The 19,770-nt window shown below is 42.3% G+C and overlaps 1 protein-coding gene across 3 annotated transcripts in view; it reads left to right on the top strand.

Annotated features, from left to right (window-relative positions):
• Positions 1–19,770, top strand: part of LOC136632773 (carnitine O-palmitoyltransferase 1, liver isoform-like) — a 56,376-nt gene that overhangs the window by 34,629 nt on the left and 1,977 nt on the right. For 2 of the 3 annotated variants that reach the window (XM_066607921.1, XM_066607922.1), the window contains exons 8-18: positions 67–174; positions 3,377–3,464; positions 6,220–6,415; positions 8,144–8,332; positions 10,051–10,156; positions 12,863–12,979; positions 15,566–15,730; positions 16,629–16,763; positions 17,699–17,851; positions 17,954–18,067; positions 19,212–19,304. In XM_066607921.1, coding sequence (XP_066464018.1) covers positions 67–174; positions 3,377–3,464; positions 6,220–6,415; positions 8,144–8,332; positions 10,051–10,156; positions 12,863–12,979; positions 15,566–15,730; positions 16,629–16,763; positions 17,699–17,851; positions 17,954–18,067; positions 19,212–19,304 — 1,464 coding nt within the window. Of the gene's footprint in view, positions 1–66; positions 175–3,376; positions 3,465–4,194; positions 4,280–6,219; positions 6,416–8,143; positions 8,333–10,050; positions 10,157–12,862; positions 12,980–15,565; positions 15,731–16,628; positions 16,764–17,698; positions 17,852–17,953; positions 18,068–19,211; positions 19,305–19,770 lie in introns of all 3 variants that reach the window. The other variant, XM_066607923.1, reaches the window with a different exon arrangement.

Below are 19,770 nucleotides of genomic sequence, written 5' to 3'. Positions count from 1 at the left end.
TTTCCCCTTGTAAAATATATGTAAAAAAGGTCTCTTGTTTTATTTCCTTTTTGCCCCCTGTATTAGGACTTTCTGTATGTTACACCAACACCAATTCAGGCAGCTCGTGCAGGTAACAGCGTCCATGCCCTGCTTTTGTATCGACGCAAGCTCAGTCGCGAGGAATTGAAACCGGTAAGAAACTAGAATTTGTTTTATACACTATTGAGAGAACGTTTTAGTGTGTGTGATCTAATGATTTTATAGTATGGTTATTATTAGATGATGTTGTCTGATGTGCTCTCTTGAGTCACATTTGTACATTCAGGGTATAGCGCTTCCATTTATCCAGAATTCAGTTCTTACACAAGGCTAGCTGCCTGAGATAGGCAGAAGGTTCTTCAAGTATCGTCCTTCTGAGTTTCATGTTCACTTGCAGAACGATAATTAGAATACTAGTCTAGGTAATCTCCATTCAAACTCACTGCTGTAAGAAGTGACAGTGGCCCTCAAATGATGTACAGAATGGTATTTTCTGTTGTTTCTTAACATCCACATCATAGAATGGGAAGCTTCTCTTGGTACAAATTGCGCGGTGTGAATTGTATCATCATATTGGATGGAAATACACCTCAAGCTTCACCGTGACAGATTCTCTTTAACACTAGAAAGGCCAGACCTTGCAAACCCCCTAATAGGGACAAAAAAGTCCGGTTGGTAATCAGACATGTCTTGCGCTGCTGCTTGTATTTTTTATGCAAGAAATGAGTGTTTTTAGCATAGAACAGACCCGCTGAAGATCAAAGTAACATTTTTAGTACAGGTAAGTAAAAACAGAGGTAAAAATAATCTTTATTTGTATAGCGCCAACTTATTCCGCAGCGCTTTCAGGCATGGATAAATGCAAAACAATACAACAATTACAATATCGGGTACATTGGGTTTGACATAAATGGGTTGGGGGTGGTACAGGAGGTGCAAGGGGTGGGGGGAGGAGCAAGGCATAGAGAACACAGGCAATAGGGAATTTCATGTGCAGATCAATTATTAGAAGGCAAACGGGGTGGGGCACCATAGGGAGGGGCGAGGGACTAGGTCAGGGGATTTGGTATGCTTCCCTGAAGAGGTGCGTTTTTAAGGCACGTCTGAAATTTTGTGCATTGGGAATTGTCCGGATGCCTTGGGGTAGAGCGTTCCAGAGGATGGGTGCTGCTCTGGTGAAGTCCTGTAGGCGAGCATGTGAGGTTCGTATTACAGGGGTGTTTAGTCTGAGCTTGTTAGCTGATCGGAGTGAGCGGGCTGGGCGGTGTACTGACAGGAGGGAGGCGATGTATGGTGGCGCAGCGCCATGCAGAGCTTTGTGAGTGAGGTAGAGGAGTTTAAATTTAGTTTGCAGTGGATGGGCAGCCAATGCAGTGACTGGCATTGTGCAGAGGCGTCTGAATAACGACTGGATAGAAAAATGAGCCTAGCTGCTGCATTTAGTATGGATTGGAGTGGAGCGAGTCTGATGCGGGGGAGGCTGATGAGTAGCGAGTTGCAGTAGTCAAGCCGGGAGTGGATGAGGGCAACCACGAGTGTCTTTAGCGTGTCCGTGGTGAGGAACGGATGTATTTTAGCAATATTTCTAAATGGTGCATGTGGCATGTTTGGGCTGTAGCACAGAGATGTAGCACGTGCTACTATACGCGTAGCCATTGACACGCATAAGCACTCCTGCACTGCTGAACAATAATCGTGCACCCTAAATGCGCATTAATTATGCAGGCATAAAAATTATTGTTGGCTCGTTCACTAATTGTTCGGTTCAAACAGCGTATGTGAAAGACTGAACGATTCTGAACGTGCCAACAATGTATCTATCTGTTTAAACAGGTTTCACGAGCGAATGAGCTAGCAATGATGTCATTCGCTTGTTCAAACAGTAAATTGACTCATCTAAAAGAACTTTAAATTGTTCTGGCTCTGGTCAGTCTGCCATTGAGGACAATAGTGAATCATGGTGTAGATGATGGGGCAGACACTCAGAGTGCAGTAGATGGAGGGAAAACCTCAATAAAATGACATCAGTAACAGAAATAAATTGAACATAATGCACCGCCACAACCTCTTCCCCTCTTATAAGAAGTGACATAGCTATGTGAGGTTTCTTCCTTTGTTTAGTTATGGGCCTACAAGATTATTCACTACAAAGTCACTAAGACATTCAGCACCAATGCAAGTTTCATCTTTGCCTATATGGAACCGAAATGCCCACCAGCCATTTTAGGTATTTCGCTTTTCTTTAAACTATGCTTTCGATTTTCTTTCCAGGATGGACTAAATTTTGAAATAGGACAAAAATATCTGGTCAGCCTTTCTAGTGTTAAAGTGTAGCTGTCACTAAAAAATGTAAAAAATCATTTCGTAACCAGCCTTCGATATATATTCGAGTGGAGACAGAAATGTTGTGCATCAAATGTACATGTTTTGGGTAATTTTCCATCAATTTACATGTATTCATTTCCTTAAATGCTCAGCACGCTTTTCCCAGTATGATGATTACCCTTAGTTTGGTAAAGTTTCTTGTCCATACACCCCATAGTGTTGTAGCCAATTAGATGTCTCCTCACTTCTTCTCCCCTCCTAACTCACAGCATGCAGTTTCACAGAGAGAGAGAAGCTGCAGCTGCAACCCCCTCCTACCCCCATGTTCGAAGTCTATTATTTACTTTATTACTGCAGACTGATTTGGGGGACTGAGGAGGTTTCAAAATATTATAGACAGTTTGCCAACAGGAAAAAGGAGAACTATAACCATGTGGAAGATGACGAAGATGTCACTTCCCCTAATAACATGTTTGTTATACTTTCTTATATGTACTTATCTTACTGATTTAAAGAACTACAATAAGAATCATAGATACACTTGAAGGAAAAATGCATTGAAGGGGTTGTCCAATCCAAAGAATGTATTCTCTATCCACTGGATACATCATAAATATTTGATCGGTAGGGTCCAACTACTGGGCCTTGCAGCGATCAAGATAATAGGTGCCTCAGTGTGCCCGAATGAATGGAGAAGTGGTCACGTGTGCAGCCCTGTACCATGCATTTCACTGGATGGGCACCCACAATTAATTTTAATGGTCAGACTCTGACCGATCAGATACTTCTGCTTTGCTCTGTGGATTGGGAATAAGTTCTTTTTTTGGAACAAACCCTTTAAGAAATGTATGTAATTTTTTGAACATCTCCTTTATGAAAGTCTTGCTTGAATTCAAAAAGGTTACAAGTTATGATGCGTCATTGGGCTGCGATCTCAGCTAGACATTCATGTCAACTCTTTTGCATTGTGTTATCTTCCCTCACGGTATCTCTGCGATGCTCCTGTACCCACTCTATTAACTGGGTATAGAGCAGGGTTCCAGGATCTATCATCCCGCTGTGCTCATCCCAGTGGGAGCGCACCTTTAACACCACTCGCATCCCTGGAGAGGAGACAGGTAAGCAAGCGGGTGAACCAAAATCAACATCATTATTGTCCCTTATGGTGAATGGGACCTAATAAAGACCAGAGTTTTCCTCTCCTTTCCCTCTAATAAGAGTTGTGTGTGAAGCTGCTGCATATTGGTTCTGCGTTCCACATTCGGAGCTTAGAGTATGATCGGTGGCATTTTGATTTGTTAGCTATCATACCAGGTTTTTTGGGGGGAAGAAATCAGATTTTTTTTTCCTATTCAGTTGAGCGCTGATTTATTTTTGGCTTAATTTACAACAAAAATAAAGGCTCCAAATGTGTCCTGCAAAACCTAATGATCATTAAACTAGCAACTGGAGCTCGTGACCGGGTGAAGGTTCGCCTTACTCTATCTTTGCATGTGTGAACTAGTGCTGGTATTAACATGGACAAGTTACTCTTCAGTTAATAAATCATCTTCCTGTGGTAGCGGAATATCTATTGATTATGGTCTTCTTATTCTTCCCTCTTCTTTACCTTCCACTTCTTTATGTTTTGTTCGTCTTTCGCAACCTCCATTAATCATTCATCCCTCAATACACACAATTCGATTTTTGCCTAAATTCCAAACAATCATTTTCTCTCCTTTTTTAACACGCTGACTATTTTTCACCTTTTCTGTAATTTGCGCACCCCACCCCTCTCCCTTCCTCTGTTATCATTCTTTCTCCGCCTGTACTTGTTGGTGTGTGGCTCCTATTTTCCCTCTTATACAGCTGATGATCCAAGATTGTTTGCCCATGTGCTCTGCTCAGCACGAGCGCATGTTTAACACCGCGCGTATCCCTGGAATAGAGACAGGTAGGAGCAATCTTGTACCTTTCTAAAAACTTTGACTAATCGTAGAAAAAAAAACCTAAGTGCCGGTGGCTTCCACAAAACTTTCCAGCATGGCTCATTCCTGTGATATCTGGAAGAAAGTGATGAAATAAGACTGGTTAAAGATCATGCAAGGCTTGTCCCAACGGAGCTGGTTTTATAGTGCACTCCTCTGTGCAATTCACCCTCTCATTGAGAGGATGTGAATTTCGCAGCAGAGACAGCAATAAAATTGATATTCTACGAAATTGAATTCTGCACCACAAGTCAATTTCCGCACGGGTTTTTTACGGATTATTTCCGCAGCTGGGGGTGAGATTTTCAAAATGTCATCCACTTTGCTGCTACTGTAAATGCCGCTGAATTTGCATGCGGAACGTCCACGTGGAGATTGCAGTGTAAATCCGCCCCATGTAAACCCCATGCAGCTTCCCTCAGACATTACAGCTGATTGCAGGATCTTTAGGCTAGGACAACTGCAAATTAATTTCAATGTTACTCTATAAAAAAAAATTCAACCGCAGTGAATTCCTTGTAGCTCTATAATGCCCTGGCCTTATTACTAAGTGGATTGCTAGGACGACTTAATTTACAGGAGGGGTAGTCTTTTTCAGGCGACCCTTTAAAGTTCTTACTCTGAGGGCTTCTTGTTGGAATTCAATTTAATTCTTTTTCCTGGTCAAGGAGTGTCTTTTAGCCTGGAAAGAGGCACACTGGTTTGTTTTTTAATCAGACTAACATAATTGTGGAGTTAACGCCCAAATATGAAAGCTGAGTTTTCCATAGCTGTACCCGGTGTATTGGAATAGAAATGCTGGGTGGGGACTTTTTCCCCTTTTAATGATGTCATTACACATCATCACTCCTGGCCTTACATCAGATTTCACGAATAACGGCATTTCTAAAACCTTTTTTTCACACTCCGAGGAACTTGAACCAATGAAACAATTAAAAAACTAAAAGCGGGTATAATATGTTGTGCAATACATTTGCTACTAAGAAGTGACAGAGTAGTTCATGCAAAACCCATGCAATGCTGCCAAATGGTAGTTTCACATGATTTACAAATGTTTGCCTTTAAAATTGTACCGCTAATTATTGCCCATGCTTTGGTACCATTGTTGTTGTGCCCTGCTGTATTTAGCATGTAGCACATGTTGGAAAACATACAACACTGCATATCAACATCCCTATCCTGCATAGTGCTCTCCAGGGCACCTGTCTTCTCTCCTGCTCACCTTCAACATGGCCTATGCAAAAATACAGATGACAAGGGGCAGGAAGTAATGTGTAATTGCTGTTCCGCTGGATGCCACATTACAGCATATGAAGCCAAATTAATTCCTACTGACAACATGGCTTACATTGTGAAAGCCCTACTAGGGTTCAGCAGAGCCCTGGTTCGTAAGTGCTGCTTTATATATGTCGAGCTTCAACAATTGTACCCCTGCAATAGTTGGAATATTTAGCTTGCTTGTACAATATATGTTCACTTTGTAATGCTAAGAGGGGTGCCGCCTATAGCTCCCCACATTACATGGTGGTAAAAAAGTCCAAAAAAGAGAATGGCTATGTTGTTCATGAGGTTCTGGAAGACCCTCTAGATTATAGATTGTCAACACATTCTATTGCAGTAGTTATTAATCACCATAAGCAAGTTTAAAACATTTCATGCAATTTTAAAAAATACATCAAAGGGAAAATTTGGAAAGAACCCATTATAATATTGTTTACCATGGGAAGTACTTCCCATGTATGACAAAACAGTTGGCTTTTAATTGGTATTGAAGTATAATATACATTAAGGGGACATCACCTCCTCCTGTCGGGACTGTATTGTACAGCTACTCCAAATAAAAGTAGATTATGGTAAGATGGAATTGTCCCATAAGTTTTTGACCATACCTTTATTCCATGGTCAGATACCATCCAGCACTTCTCGGACAGTAAGCACATCGTGGTGTACCACAAAGGGCGCTTCTACAAGGTCTGGGTTTATCATAGTGGACGCCTGCTGAACCCCAAAGAACTGGAAATACAGTTCCAGCATATTCTGGATGACAAAAGCCCTCCAGAGCCAGGAGAAGAAAAACTGGCTGCTTTAACTGCTGGAGACAGGTGAGAGGTCTTTATTGTACTGGTAGAGGATGTCTGTGACTGATGAAATCTATGGCGGTGCCTATAGTGGCCAATTATTATTGTGGTACAGGGAAAATAAAATGCATTCAGTCAGCAGCACCCTCAAGTACTGATTACAAGGTCCTACCGGAGCCCCAGACAAAAGAGATCTGCAAATTGTAATATATTGCGAACCACTACCATGACACTTAAGGAGTGATGACACCCCTCCCGACTCATGTCATAGGTCTCTCACTAACCAAGCCACAATCCTACTGCACACCGATGAGGGGCAAACACCCAAAAATAGCGGTCTGTGTATGGATTCTGTCTTGGTTTTGAATTCCCAATCATTGTTACAGACATGTGTAAAGGGTCCGACGTTGATTGGCAGGAATGCTACCATTCTATAGGTGGCGCTGCAGAGGCATTGTTCCATTTCCCTCATTTGCATATATTTCCCAGAGGAGCATTAATGATAAAAAGCGTTGCCATACCGCTTAAATTATGAGATAAATCATCAGTTGTTCTTTGTGTAACTTACAATACGTGCGATCAACCATAAGACTACTAAAAAAAAAGACATATTGCGGAGCATATATATGATTGCTCCTATAATCTCTGCGGTATCACAACACTTTTTATCTGCACTCTCAGGCAATCCCACATCACTTTAGGTTATGGGTCTTGAGAGGGTTAACGAGCTTCATAGAAGTGGGAGGCAAAATTGAGAAATAGAGAAGCCTTTTGGATAACGGTTCTGGACAGTCGCTCATCCCTAGGTCTCCAGACACGAATGCGGATGTTGTCGGTGCCCAAACTAAACCTGGTTCCCCTCCGTAGCAGTCCAGTTTCGTCATTCATGATACCTCTGAAAACAGGCAATGGTTGGTTGGTGTCAAAGGCAGTGCATATAATGGGCGCTGTGAAGTGCCTGGAAATAAGGATTGAGCAGTTGGATCTCAACTTACTCAATCTTGTTCTTGGGAAAAGAAGCCTGGCAGTAGCTTTCTTCCCATTCAGAACACATGCACTGTCAGCCGAGTCAAGCATGTATGGGGCGGGGTGGGAGAGATAACTGTTGGCTGAAAGAGTGCTCAACTGAAAGCTATCTAATGTGTACAACCAGCCTTACCACAGTGCTAACTACCACTGATACAGTTTTGCCCCTAGTACCAAGTTCCAATGATGCTATGATATCCCTGGTGCCTCTGGTGTACAATAGTATCTGCAGCTGCCAACAGTTAGGGAACCACATACAAGGAGCCACCAAACTACTGGTTGGCACCACCACTACCCTATGGTGACATCAGACAGGTCTTCTGATTAGTTGGAAAGAAAGTTATTGTAAGTTGTCAGCAGTGGAATTACCAGCCTCCCATTGTCAGACTTTTATGGTATTGTTCACTTCCTATTGAAAGATAGCTTCTAGTGTGCAAGTAGTATGTGAACCCCGGTATTTAGTTAGCAACAGGTCAATTGTTCATGTGCTGGTTCAATACATAGGATACATCTAAGGGAAAACTAAATAAGACGAATGTCCTGAGAGATGGAACCCTCGCTGATAGCAGTACCACTGCAGGTGAAATGAATTTGGGCTCCTTCTGCCTCATGGAGTTGGAGAAGCTTCTGCCCCCTGGCCAATCTTCAGTGTAACTACTATTTATTTGTATTGCATTCGTTCTTGTCATGACTTGATTTCATTTATTTCAATTCTTTTTCTTCAAGGGCTACTTGGGCCAAAGCTCGCAAGTCTTATTTCCGCAGTGGGAAGAACTTGCAGTCTCTGGATCTTGTGGAGAGAGCAGCTTTCTTTGTGACTTTAGATGACTGTGAGCAGGGACTACGTACAGAAGACCCAGTACACTCTTTGGATGCCTACGCCAAATCTCTACTACATGGGAAATGCTATGACAGGTCAGAAAGAAATACATCACTTCTGTCTTTTGGGATCATTTCCCCGCCAGTCCTTTACTCTTGGCTCTGGATATAGGTTTTGTAAAGGGGCACTAACCTTTTAGACAACTTATACTCATGTAATAGCTAGTGTGTTTCATCAATCTTCTAATATACTTTCATTAAAAGTTTTACCACTGCAAATCTAGTTTGAAGTGGCTGCTACTAGTGCTGCTTCCCTTACAGCTCCTCTGCAATCCACTGCCTGTTGTTAGATATTGAGCATTTGCAGTTCCTAGGACGCTGGAACAATTGTTTGGCTGTGGTGGAGGGGTTGTCTTCACAGACTGCTGCTCTGCAATCACAGGCTGGCAGATCTGCAGATCTTCACACCACCGGATTCTTATTGAGAAATCCGTGGTCAGCGTCCACACAGAGGATCCGCAGCCAATTGCACGCATTGAAAGGTATGTACTTTCGCTTTTTCCTTCACACTAGCGGAACCGAATTGTGTATTCCGCGAGTGGAGGACAAATCGGATCATGCTCTATTTTGCTGCAGACTACGCAAAGACAGCCTTCATTGAAGTTAATGTAAGGTGTCCGATCCACAGCCCATCTGCGACCATGTGGGAAATACTTTAAAAAAAAACCTCTACTGCTCATGACCGACGCTGAGCGTCCACGGTCATTCACAGTACAGAGTTTGCAGGTATGTGGGGTCGCCAGCCAGGGTCACACCTGGATTCCGCTGCGGGAACCCGCATGCGGAATCCATATCATTCGTGTGCAGCCGGCCATAGTGCATGCAGTCTCCACAATCTCTGCTGTTATAGCATGTATGTGTGGATTTAGATTCCAAAACGCATAACACAATGTTCTCTTCATCTGGTTAGTAGGTAGTATTTACCCCTGTTTGGCTTGAAGGTTTTCAGGTGCTCAGGCTGAAATAGCAACAACAAGCCATCTCCTTAAAAACACTTCTGTTATTCTTCTTTAATTACAAAAAATCCATAAAATGATAAATGATGGGTACCGGGTGAGGCCATGCCAACGCACAGACGCGTTTCGAAAGCCACTGCTTTCTTGATCACAGCTAGCAGACTGACATAGTACTTTCCCTTAAAAACAATTACGGACCGATCATTACACATTTACATCATATGTGCACATTTCCACAAACTTGATTATGGCACCCAGAGCCAAAAGAGGAGAAGAAGAAAAAAATGTGTGTATTTACTTTGGGATTATTAACCAATTAGCCAGAAGGTCTCTGAAGCCCTGGGAAAGCAGAGGAGTGAGCAGCAATTCTCAGGTGTGCTTTAAAGAGTACCTGCTTTTTCCCCTTCAGAGCCATTTTCAGCTCTTTCTGGCAGCTGAAGATGGTCTCATACAACGCTATACGGGGCCGCCTTCAGTTGCCAGCAGGAGATGAAAATGGCCGACTGAGTGGAAGGGATACTGGAAGCCGACTGGATACTGATAGGAAACCTTTTCAGTAGTTCCCCATGCCTAACGCAGAGATTTCATGTGCTATGTGTAGGTTTATTTCAGCCATCTGTATAACTTTAGTGCATGTTCATGCTGGCTACAGACTTTGTAAACATTCGGCTGATTTATCCTTCATTAACAAAACATGACATTTTTAACTTCCTTAAACAATTTTTTTATAGATCCTCAATATTGTGGTAACATGTTTCGTTTAAATGAATGGCACTATCTGTTTCTTGTTCTTGGTAGATGGTTTGACAAGTCATTTTCCCTTGTGGTATTTGAAAATGGAAAAGTGGGATTGAATGCGGAGCATTCATGGGCAGACGCTCCCATTATTGGACATATGTGGGAGGTAAGAGCAGATGAATCCTAGTTATTACACCTGTTTTCTGGTCCTCATGGTAATGAGATTAAAGGGGTTGTCTCGTGGCGAAAGTGAAAAAATTTTTTTTTCACTTCCCCCCCCCCCCCCCGCATTCTGCCCTGTTAAAAAGAAAGCATAGGTTAGTTTTTAAAAAGCACGTTGCACTTACCTGCATCAGCGTTCTGCAGCTTCTTCTATTCTTCTTTTAAAGATGGCGCCGCTGGTCTTCTCCCACGGTGCACCGCGGGTCTTCTCCCACGGTGCACCGTGGATTTTCTTCTCCTTCCTTGCATTCCATTGCCGATTCCAGCCTCCTGATTGGCTGGAATCGGCACACGTGACGGGGCGGAGCTACGATGACGACGCGGTGAGCAGCTCTCCGGCACGAGCGGCCCCATTCACCAGGCAGAAGACCGCACAGCGCAAGCGCGTCTAAAAAAGCTAGAAGCCAGCGAAATTAGACGGAGCCATGGAGACGGGGACGCCAGCAATGGAGCAGGTAAGTGAATAACTTCTGTATGGCTCATATTTAATGCACAATGTATATTACAAAGTGCATTAATATGGCCATACAGAAGTGTATAACCCCACTTGCTGCCGCGAGACATCCCCTTTAAGTCTATTGGGGCAACACATGACAGCAACAAGCAATCACTGCACAGAACTGTGATGATGTTCCTTACCTTACGGGAAAAAAAACATTTTTTTACCCTCTCAATATATAAGGTGAAATCTGCAGCTTATCTACAGAATTCACATTTGCTGTGAAGTCCACACTGGAAAAAGTCTGATAGGTGGATGTGTATCCTTACGGGCATTGTATTGATGAATTTATTTCACACGTTAAGGATGCGGCCCCCCTTTTTTTTTTTCCGTTTTTGGAAACTAACTCTTTTATTTATCAATTTTAAAAAGCTGTCATACTATGACATTATACCGCTATCTGACAGGCGATCTATCAAGCCACTAAAAATCCCCTGATCAGTACTCCAGGGTCTTGAACGGCCTCCCCGCAATGAGATCACGAAGTGCTTTTTAGTTGCTCTGGCAGCCTGGGACCTCCTGAAGGTCCCCAGGGCTGCCATGGCTGATTGCCTATTGCTGATAGACTGCTATGTTCTTTAGATTGTCTGCAAAAACTAAAAAAAAATGGAAAAATTAGTTTTAAAAAGTTTTTTTTTTAAGTATAAGATAATAAAAAAAATATTCTCATACTACTAATAATGCAAAAATCAAAACAGCAAAAAACATATTTAGCATTGCTATGTCTGGAAAAGTCCGATCTTTAAAATAACGCGTTGCATGAATAAAGTATTACTACGGACCGAAGAGTCCATTGATCCCTTGGGGTTCCGAAGCGCGGGGATTTTCTCTACTACGTATACCCTGTACATTTAAAAAGCAATCAAAAAGTTATATGTACTCCAAAATGGTACCAATAGAAAGTACAGGACATCCCCCAAAAAACTAGACCTCACATAATTATGTCGATGAAAAAATAGAATTATGGCTCTGAGAAGATGGTGGTAGAAAAGGATTATATTTTTTTCCAAAGATACTTTTTTTTTTTTGTAGTACAGCCAGAAAAACAAAAACATAAAGTATTATAAAAAAAACAAAAAAATATAAATTTTGTGTCTTCGCAATGCTATCCCATAGAATAAAGTTATCGTGTTGTTTTTGCCATACTGGGTACGTTGTAAAAACAATACCCAACTCCAAAGAGGGCAATAATCTTACAATAAATAATCCCTCAGACAACTACGTCAATCGATAAATTAAAAGTTATTATTTTTGAAAAGACGGGATGAAAAAGCGAAAATGAAAAAAGGGCCGTGTCATTAAGGGGTGAAAAATGAATTGCTGTAAAAACAATTGTATTTAATTTTTTTTGTATATTTTTTACTTTGCTTGTAGCGCTGCCATTACATTTATGAATGTACTCTTACAGGAGGAGACCTTATTTTGTTATTTTTTTTATAGACTAAAGGAAGAGTCCCGCACACTGGTCAGGTCATAGAACAAAAAAAACCAGCGCTACATGGTGGTCAAATGATGAACAAACCATTTCTAAAGGCCCATTTAGACACAATGATTATCACTCAAAATTCGTCTTTTAAGCAATAATCGTTGTGTCTAACTGCACTGACCTCGTGCAGTTTTCGTTATCCCGTCGCTCATCGTTGTCTTTAAGTCTGCTGAAAGACAGCGATGAGCCTTATCAGGGATTCACAGCGGGATACAACTGATACTATTGTTTCAGCTGTATCTTGCTCCCTGATGACAGCTGGGTATGAAGAACAGAGCGGTCCAGCTGTGTTCTCCATACTGGGCACGGAGCGCTCGACTGTATAACAGCCGGGCGCTCCGTGCAGAAAACATCTGGATCTGGATACAGAAGACAAGCGGGGACACCCCGCTTGCCTTCTGCATCCTCCGCTCCAAGCGCTTGCATCCTCCGCTGGCAGTGCAAGGTAATCGCTCATCTTGCGCTGTAAATGACACAACGATGATCCCTCAAAAGTCGTTTGAGCGACCTCTTTTGAGTGATTATCGTTGTGTCTAAATGGGCCTTAAGTGGAATAGATTGAACAAAGCATGTTTTGTGGTTCTAAATCTCTGCAAGAAATTCATAATGCTTTTAGACTGCATCTCTAACATCTTAATTTTTCACTTTATTTCCTTGCCTTCAAGTCAATGTTGGCAACAGATTGCTTTCAGCTTGGTTACAACGATGAAGGTCACTGCAAGGGGCAAGCAGATGCCACATTGCCATTACCACAGAGAATACAGTGGGAAGTCTCCAATGAGGTAAGTGACCACTACTTAATTTTTCCTTTTTGCCTGCTTTGTTAAATATTTTCTTAATTTATTACAATATTCTTGCACCTGAACAAGTTCCCCTTAGCCTCTGAACCCTGCTATGGCTATAGTAATGTTCCTGCCAGCTAGGTTTAGGCCGGGCTCACACGGCTATGTGCAGAATTCGCTTGTGGAGGCCCACAACAGATTCCAGTTGGAGGCCAACAATGACCCTGCGTATGGCGGCAAAATTGTACTGTGCATGACCGTGTACTTACGCAGGCGGTCATGAGCATAACACTTTTTTTTGTCTGTTTATATTTCCCGCGTCATCGCTTTGCGATGACGCAGATACCCGCAGCCCAATGTAATTGTGTATAGGCTGTGGAAATAACCGTCACCATAAAACGTGCTGTGTCATGGGAGACCATTATGTGAGACCATCATCCTGTAATGTGAGAATGGCCTGAAGGCTGATTCACACACAACGATAATCACTCAAAATTCATCCAAATGACCGCTTTTGAGCGATAGCCGTTGTGTGTTAATGTGTGCCCATCGTGCACTTACTGTGCACTCTTCGTCCATCACTGAGTTCAGCTTTGCATAAAAGCCGTCATCCGTGATAAGAGGGGCGGCATGCTGTGTTCTCTGCGGGCAGCGCTGATAGCATTGTATGCAGCCTGTTCTCTAAGTACATACAAATGAAGCTAGTTAGCTACTAATGGGCTGATTAGCCCATTAGTACCTATGCAAAATGATCCCTCAAAGCTGTCAGTTTCTGACGAATTTTGAGCCATCATCTTTGCGTATAAATGGACCATTAGCCCTCATGTCCACTAGCAAAATTGAATTGCGGATTCCGCGGGTGAAATTTTGCCCATAGAAATATCATTGGCCATCTGCAGTCAATTAAATTGAATTTTGCACCCGCAAATGGCATTTTAATCGATTTGCGTTTTTTACGCGCGGAAAAAAAACACAGCATGCTCCATTTTAGTGCAGATTCCGTGCGGATCGGCCACATTGCTATCAATGGGTGGGGATATCCGCGTGCAAGAAAAAATACCATTTAAGGCCTCATGTCCACGGGCAAAATATGATTTTAAATCCGCAGCGGATCACCCGCATGCGGATCCGCATCCCATAGGGATGCATTCAACACCTGCATTCAACACCCGCGGGTAGATAAATAACCACGGATGGTGAATAAAAGTGAATAAAAAAAAAAATAAAGCATGAAAAAAAAACGTGACATGCTCCATTTTCCTGCGGGTCTCCCGCGGGGACGGCTCCCGCAGGCTTCAATGGAAGCCGTACGGATCCGCGGGAGACCTAAAATAAGAATAACTTACCTGCAGTGGACCGGGCAAGTCTTCACGGCCGGATCTTCTTTCTTCGGCCCGGCGGATGTGCCCGGCGCATGCGCGCGGCACGCTGCCGGCGTGCTGAGTACATCCACCGGCCGAAGAAAGAAGATCCGGCCGTGAAGAAGAGAAGACCTGCCCGGTCCGCTGCGGGTAAGTTTATTCTTATTTTCAGCGCTCATGTCCGCGGGGCAGGAGGGACCCGCTACGGATTCTCCATGGAGAATCCGTAGCGGGCCTGATTTTCCCCGTGGACATGAGGCCTAAAGCAAATTCGCACGGAATCTGCTGCAGAAATCTGCAGCAGATTCTGTGGGAATTGTATTTTTCACACGGTGGAAATCCGCAGCTATTAGGTTCTATTGAACCGAATAGCTTTTTGCCTTGCAATGTTCACTCTGCAGAATTCTACCACGGAATTACGCAGCGTGAATGAAATTGTGGCATGGGCTATAATAGAAAAGCGCACGGCCGGCTTCCATTGTAGTCAATAGAAGCTGTCCGTCACGCGATACTTCTGCTGTGAGCACAGTGGAAGTATCGCATGATTACGTGTCACTGCCGGTTCGTCATGCGCTGCACTGCATGCGGCTTGCTGGACGGGACTCTCGCGGCGGATCTGGAGAGGTGAGTATGAGGCCTTTGTGGGGCGCCGTGGCAGACTTAGCTGCGTAGTGGGCAGGAGGCCTTAAGGCCCATTTACACGAGCAGATAATCGCTCAAAGATCGCTCAAACGACAGTTTGAGCGATTATTTTGCATAAAAAATAATTGGTATTTAAGTAGCTATCAGCTATTAAATACCAATTATGTATGCAAATGAAGCTCTCACTGAAAGCAGCTAACAGCCCAAGGTTATTATCTGTGCTCAGATCCTTTGTTCTCCACAGGGAAACAATGCTATCAGAACTCCCCGTGGAGAACGACTGATAAAAGTGAGGAACGATTTTTAGGTGAGCTTGATTTTAACGATCAGCCAAATGTGCCCGAAATGCGGGTGCCCCGTGCCCATTTACACGCACTGATGATCACTAAAACGATCGCCAATTTGCAGATTTTTAGCGATAATCGTTCAGTGTAAATGGGCCTTTAGTTTTACTGCTTTTACAAGGGAATTTACAAATAGATGATTTGTTGTTGATAAGCTTTATATTAGCTGCTTCTCAGGATTTCTCCTTTTAGTTTCTGTGGTATTTACTGACGTTCTACTTTTCCTTTGTTTTTACCAGCTCCAAGAAGTCATTCACAGCTCACTAGAAGTTGCTCAAGCTATAGCAGAGGATGTTGATTTCCACACCTTTCCCTTCAAAGACTTTGGCAAGGGTTTAATAAAGAAGTGTAAGACCAGCCCTGACGCTTTCATTCAGATTGCTCTGCAGCTGGCACACTATAGGGTGAGGCTCTGGGGCTTTATATCGTGTTAGAACATTATTTTTTTGTTATTTTTAGCTCAGTATTTTCATGTTTCACCTGCACTACAGAAAATTCAAAGCTGCCATTAAGGGTCCAGTCCCAATTTCCTTTGGTTGTGGCACAAAGGCAAATGTCACACACAGAAAGGGGGAACTCTGAATTTAAAAAAAAATTCTTACTGGAAAAAAACATCTCAAGGTTGTAAAATAAAGTCCATATTTAGGATCCCCTTAACAGTAATAACCCATAAAATGAAGTGAATGTATGATTTAAGTTTAAAAACTAAGTAAAACACACAGTAATTTGTGACTCAACAAAGTCAGACTGTCGTGCAAAAAATCAGGCAGCATTCAAATACTGCAATATAAAAAGTGATGGTTCTTAGATAACCGCAGAGAAGGCAAGGATCATTTAATATTCCTTAGGGCCTTAATGTGCTGGGTCTAAAAGGTGAAAGAAGCGGCCTGATTCTTTTACCCCGGAGCAAAATAAAAAATGCCACATGAGTGAGGCAAATATGGAAAATGCTTCTAGCCCAGTGAACAAGCATCTTCAACTACAGTGAACGTAGACTCCGTCCGTGAATGGACTTAGATTACATTTGTCAGACTTTGCCTGATTGCCCTGTAGGTCTGTCAATGAACAATGTGAACCTCCCTCCAATTGTCCATGTTCTCATTGGAATGCTCCAACTCCCAAAGTGAGCAACTTCTCCTGTATATTTTTAAAGAGGTGCTACTAAGGTCACGTCTGTCAGTGGCAGCTTTATACTACACATTGTGGTAGGATTTTGTAGTGATTAAAGGGCTGTCAGAAGTTGATCGAAGGCAGGTTTTTTATTTATAGAGTAGAACAAAACCTCTTTATCTTTTTTTTAAGGATAAAGGAAAATTCTGTCTGACATATGAAGCTTCCATGACAAGACTTTTCCGAGAAGGAAGAACGGAAACCGTTCGTTCATGTACTGTAGAGTCCTCAAGCTTTGTGAAGGCCATGATGGATCCTTCGAAAACAGTAAGTATATAAATGAGGATTATTTCAGTCTATGTCTATAGCATCCATTTGGCGTATGTATCGCCTACAGTTGCCTACACCAAACATATCTATTGGCCCTCATTTACCCAGTGGAGGTGAAACATGTCTCTTTTGGAACTCAGGGGGCTAGTATATGTCACTGTACTTTTTTTCCAATTGTATGGAATAGCATAGTCTGCTTGTCTTTCCCATATGGAGGCATCCACTGCACTAAAAGTGTACACCATGTGTTATACCTGATTTTTTTTTTCTTCCAAATTTGAGCACCTATGGGTGACAGATGCCAATGCATACCTATACAGTGGCATCCATTGGATGTTTACGTCACCAGTGAGAATAGACCTGTCAACTATTGCATTACATCCTTTGTAAACATAAACATATGCCATCTTGGAGCAGTAATACACTGACGCTCAATACTGACTTTATTAGGTTCCACCTTCCTCTTAGCCTTATAATAATTTGTTGTGGCACTGATTCTGCAAGCTACTGGAAACCTTCCTTAAAGATTATGGCCTTTGATGATATGATGGCTTCACACAGTTGCTGCAGATTTGTCATCTGTACATTAGTACTACAGAGCTTAGACTATCAGCAGCATTTAAATCTCACAATCAAATGGAAGTGATCACATATAATCTGTCCTGCTCGGTCTGAGCAGCAGACCATTCCATTTGTGTTACATTCAGTTACATTTAAGCACATGGCACATGTATGGTTTAATGTTGACGGCTATGGCATTATTTTTCTTGCGCTGCCATGTTGTCGTCAGCGGGGCATTGTTTTGCCCAGATGTGCTTATAGGATGCATGAATACAGAATTAAAACTATTATGTGCTGATATTGATCTTGTCGCAGTTTTTTGCTGTTAACTTACTTCTTGATGGGTAATTCTACACCTTTCTTGATGACAGAATGAAGACAGACTGAAACTTTTTAGAGCAGCTGCAGAGAAGCACCAATTGCTCTACAGAAATGCAATGACTGGGGCTGGGATTGATCGACATCTCTTCTGTCTCTATGTAGTTTCTAAATACCTTGGAGTGGACTCACCTTTCCTAAAAGAGGTATATAGTACTGAAATGTGGAAATTAACTTCTCGCTGACTAAACCACTGAAGATATTTCTCTGCCCAGTAAATAATCTATAGTGTCAATGACTTTTCCTAGGTTCTCTCTGAGCCTTGGCGCCTCTCCACCAGCCAGACTCCTATTCAGCAAGTGGAGCTGTTTGATTTAGTCAATCATCCAGAATACGTCTCATGTGGCGGTGGCTTTGGACCTGTAAGTAAATTTTTTCGATGCACTAGGGATTAGAAAATACATACATGGCACAATCATGCAGCTGTAGGCTTAAGCCAATAAGCGATATATATAGAGGACACTATAGAGGGATGATTTTCAATTAGCATAGGTCTTCATGCAGAGATGTAGTAAACTAATCATAAGCAAAAAGAAGCATTTCGCTCCCATCTTTTAGGTGTGTTATGCTTTTTGCCGTGCAGGATAAATGGTGTGTTCATTTTACTATACAGGTCATTACGCATACGATGATACCAAATATGTGGGATTTTTAAAATCTTTAAAAAATTTTTTTATACAAACAGGAAAGTGTGTGTAAAAGGGTTTTTGTCTTTTTGTGTTTTTTTTTTAAACACTATTTTATATTTTTCATGTCCCGGTAGGGGACTTGTACCATAAAAGCTATGATAATGCATTTCAGTACTTCTGTACTCAAAATACATAATTGCTTACAATAGCAATCATAGGCCATGGCAGGCCGGGACACCAGTGTCTGGCATCTGGTTGTCATAGCAACCTATCACCCCTCTGCGATTAAATCATGGGGTGCCGATTACGTCACAGATGGAGCATGGTTCCTCTGTGTACCCTTTACATGCCGCAATGTACATTGATCGTGGCATGTAGAGGGTTAGCAATCGATCCCTGCTGTTGCAGTGTGTGGTGGGAATTCACAGGACGTAAGTTTATGTCCTGTTGTGTTAAGTACCACCCTGCCAGGACGTAAATGTACGTCCGGTGGCGTTAAGAGGTTAATATACAAAATCGATGGTTACAAACATTCTACTGGGTGCATTATGTGTCTGTCGACTACTGAACTAAACTGTGAAATGTAAATGCATTAAGGCGTTTTGCTTGAAATTGGGGACATATACATATTTGAAGGAGGTATTTTCCCTTGTGCAGATCAGGACCGTCTCTGCTTATTTCTTATAGTGCCACAGGATTCTCCTAAATACCTTTTAGCCTTGTTTTCAGTGATTTCCCCTTTTCAGAGTTAACCATGTCCATGGTTTATAGGCTCCGGTGTCACCTCTTCTTTGCATGTATCACTGCTGAATGGTTAACAGCAGGAAACAATGTTTCTAGTGTTCGTTGTCTCTAAGTCCGTTTCCTGTTTTTACAGGTGGCCGATGATGGATATGGGGTCTCCTACATTATTGTTGGTGAAAATCTTATCAACTTCCATTTGTCCTGCAAATTCTCCAGCCATGAGACAGTGAGTTACTTGACTTTCTGCCAGAGATTCCTTCTCCTGAAACATCCCACATAATCATTTCATGAAGCCTCCAGTGCTAACATTAGCTTCCAACATTTACTTTAAGATTTCGGTCTTCCATTTTAGTACATTTAGTATAAATAGTTGTAGCCTTTTATTTATATCCGCACCACTGAATCTGTAAAATCAATTGGTGATTGTGAAAATTGGAAAAAAACATACTTGCCTCAAATATCAGGCTTGTATAAATCTTAGCCAGGTATAGGAGCCAGCTGCAAAAGGTAGGAGCCTGCAGTAACACTTCATAAGGCATATGTCAGCAGTTAAAGGGGTTTTCCAGACAATTTTCATTGATGACCTATGGATAGGTCATCAGTAGTTGATTTGCTGGCGTCAGCTGTTTGGGTGCCCGCTGTTGGTGCCATAACACAGGGTACGGAGCAGACACAGATCGCTCTGACCTACT

The sequence above is a fragment of the Eleutherodactylus coqui genome, chromosome 6, assembly GCF_035609145.1.
Source record: "Eleutherodactylus coqui strain aEleCoq1 chromosome 6, aEleCoq1.hap1, whole genome shotgun sequence".
Classification (NCBI taxonomy): Eukaryota; Metazoa; Chordata; class Amphibia; order Anura; family Eleutherodactylidae; genus Eleutherodactylus; species Eleutherodactylus coqui.
Note: the sequence above shows the minus strand (reverse complement) of the source record. Positions and strands in the feature narration are given on the sequence as shown.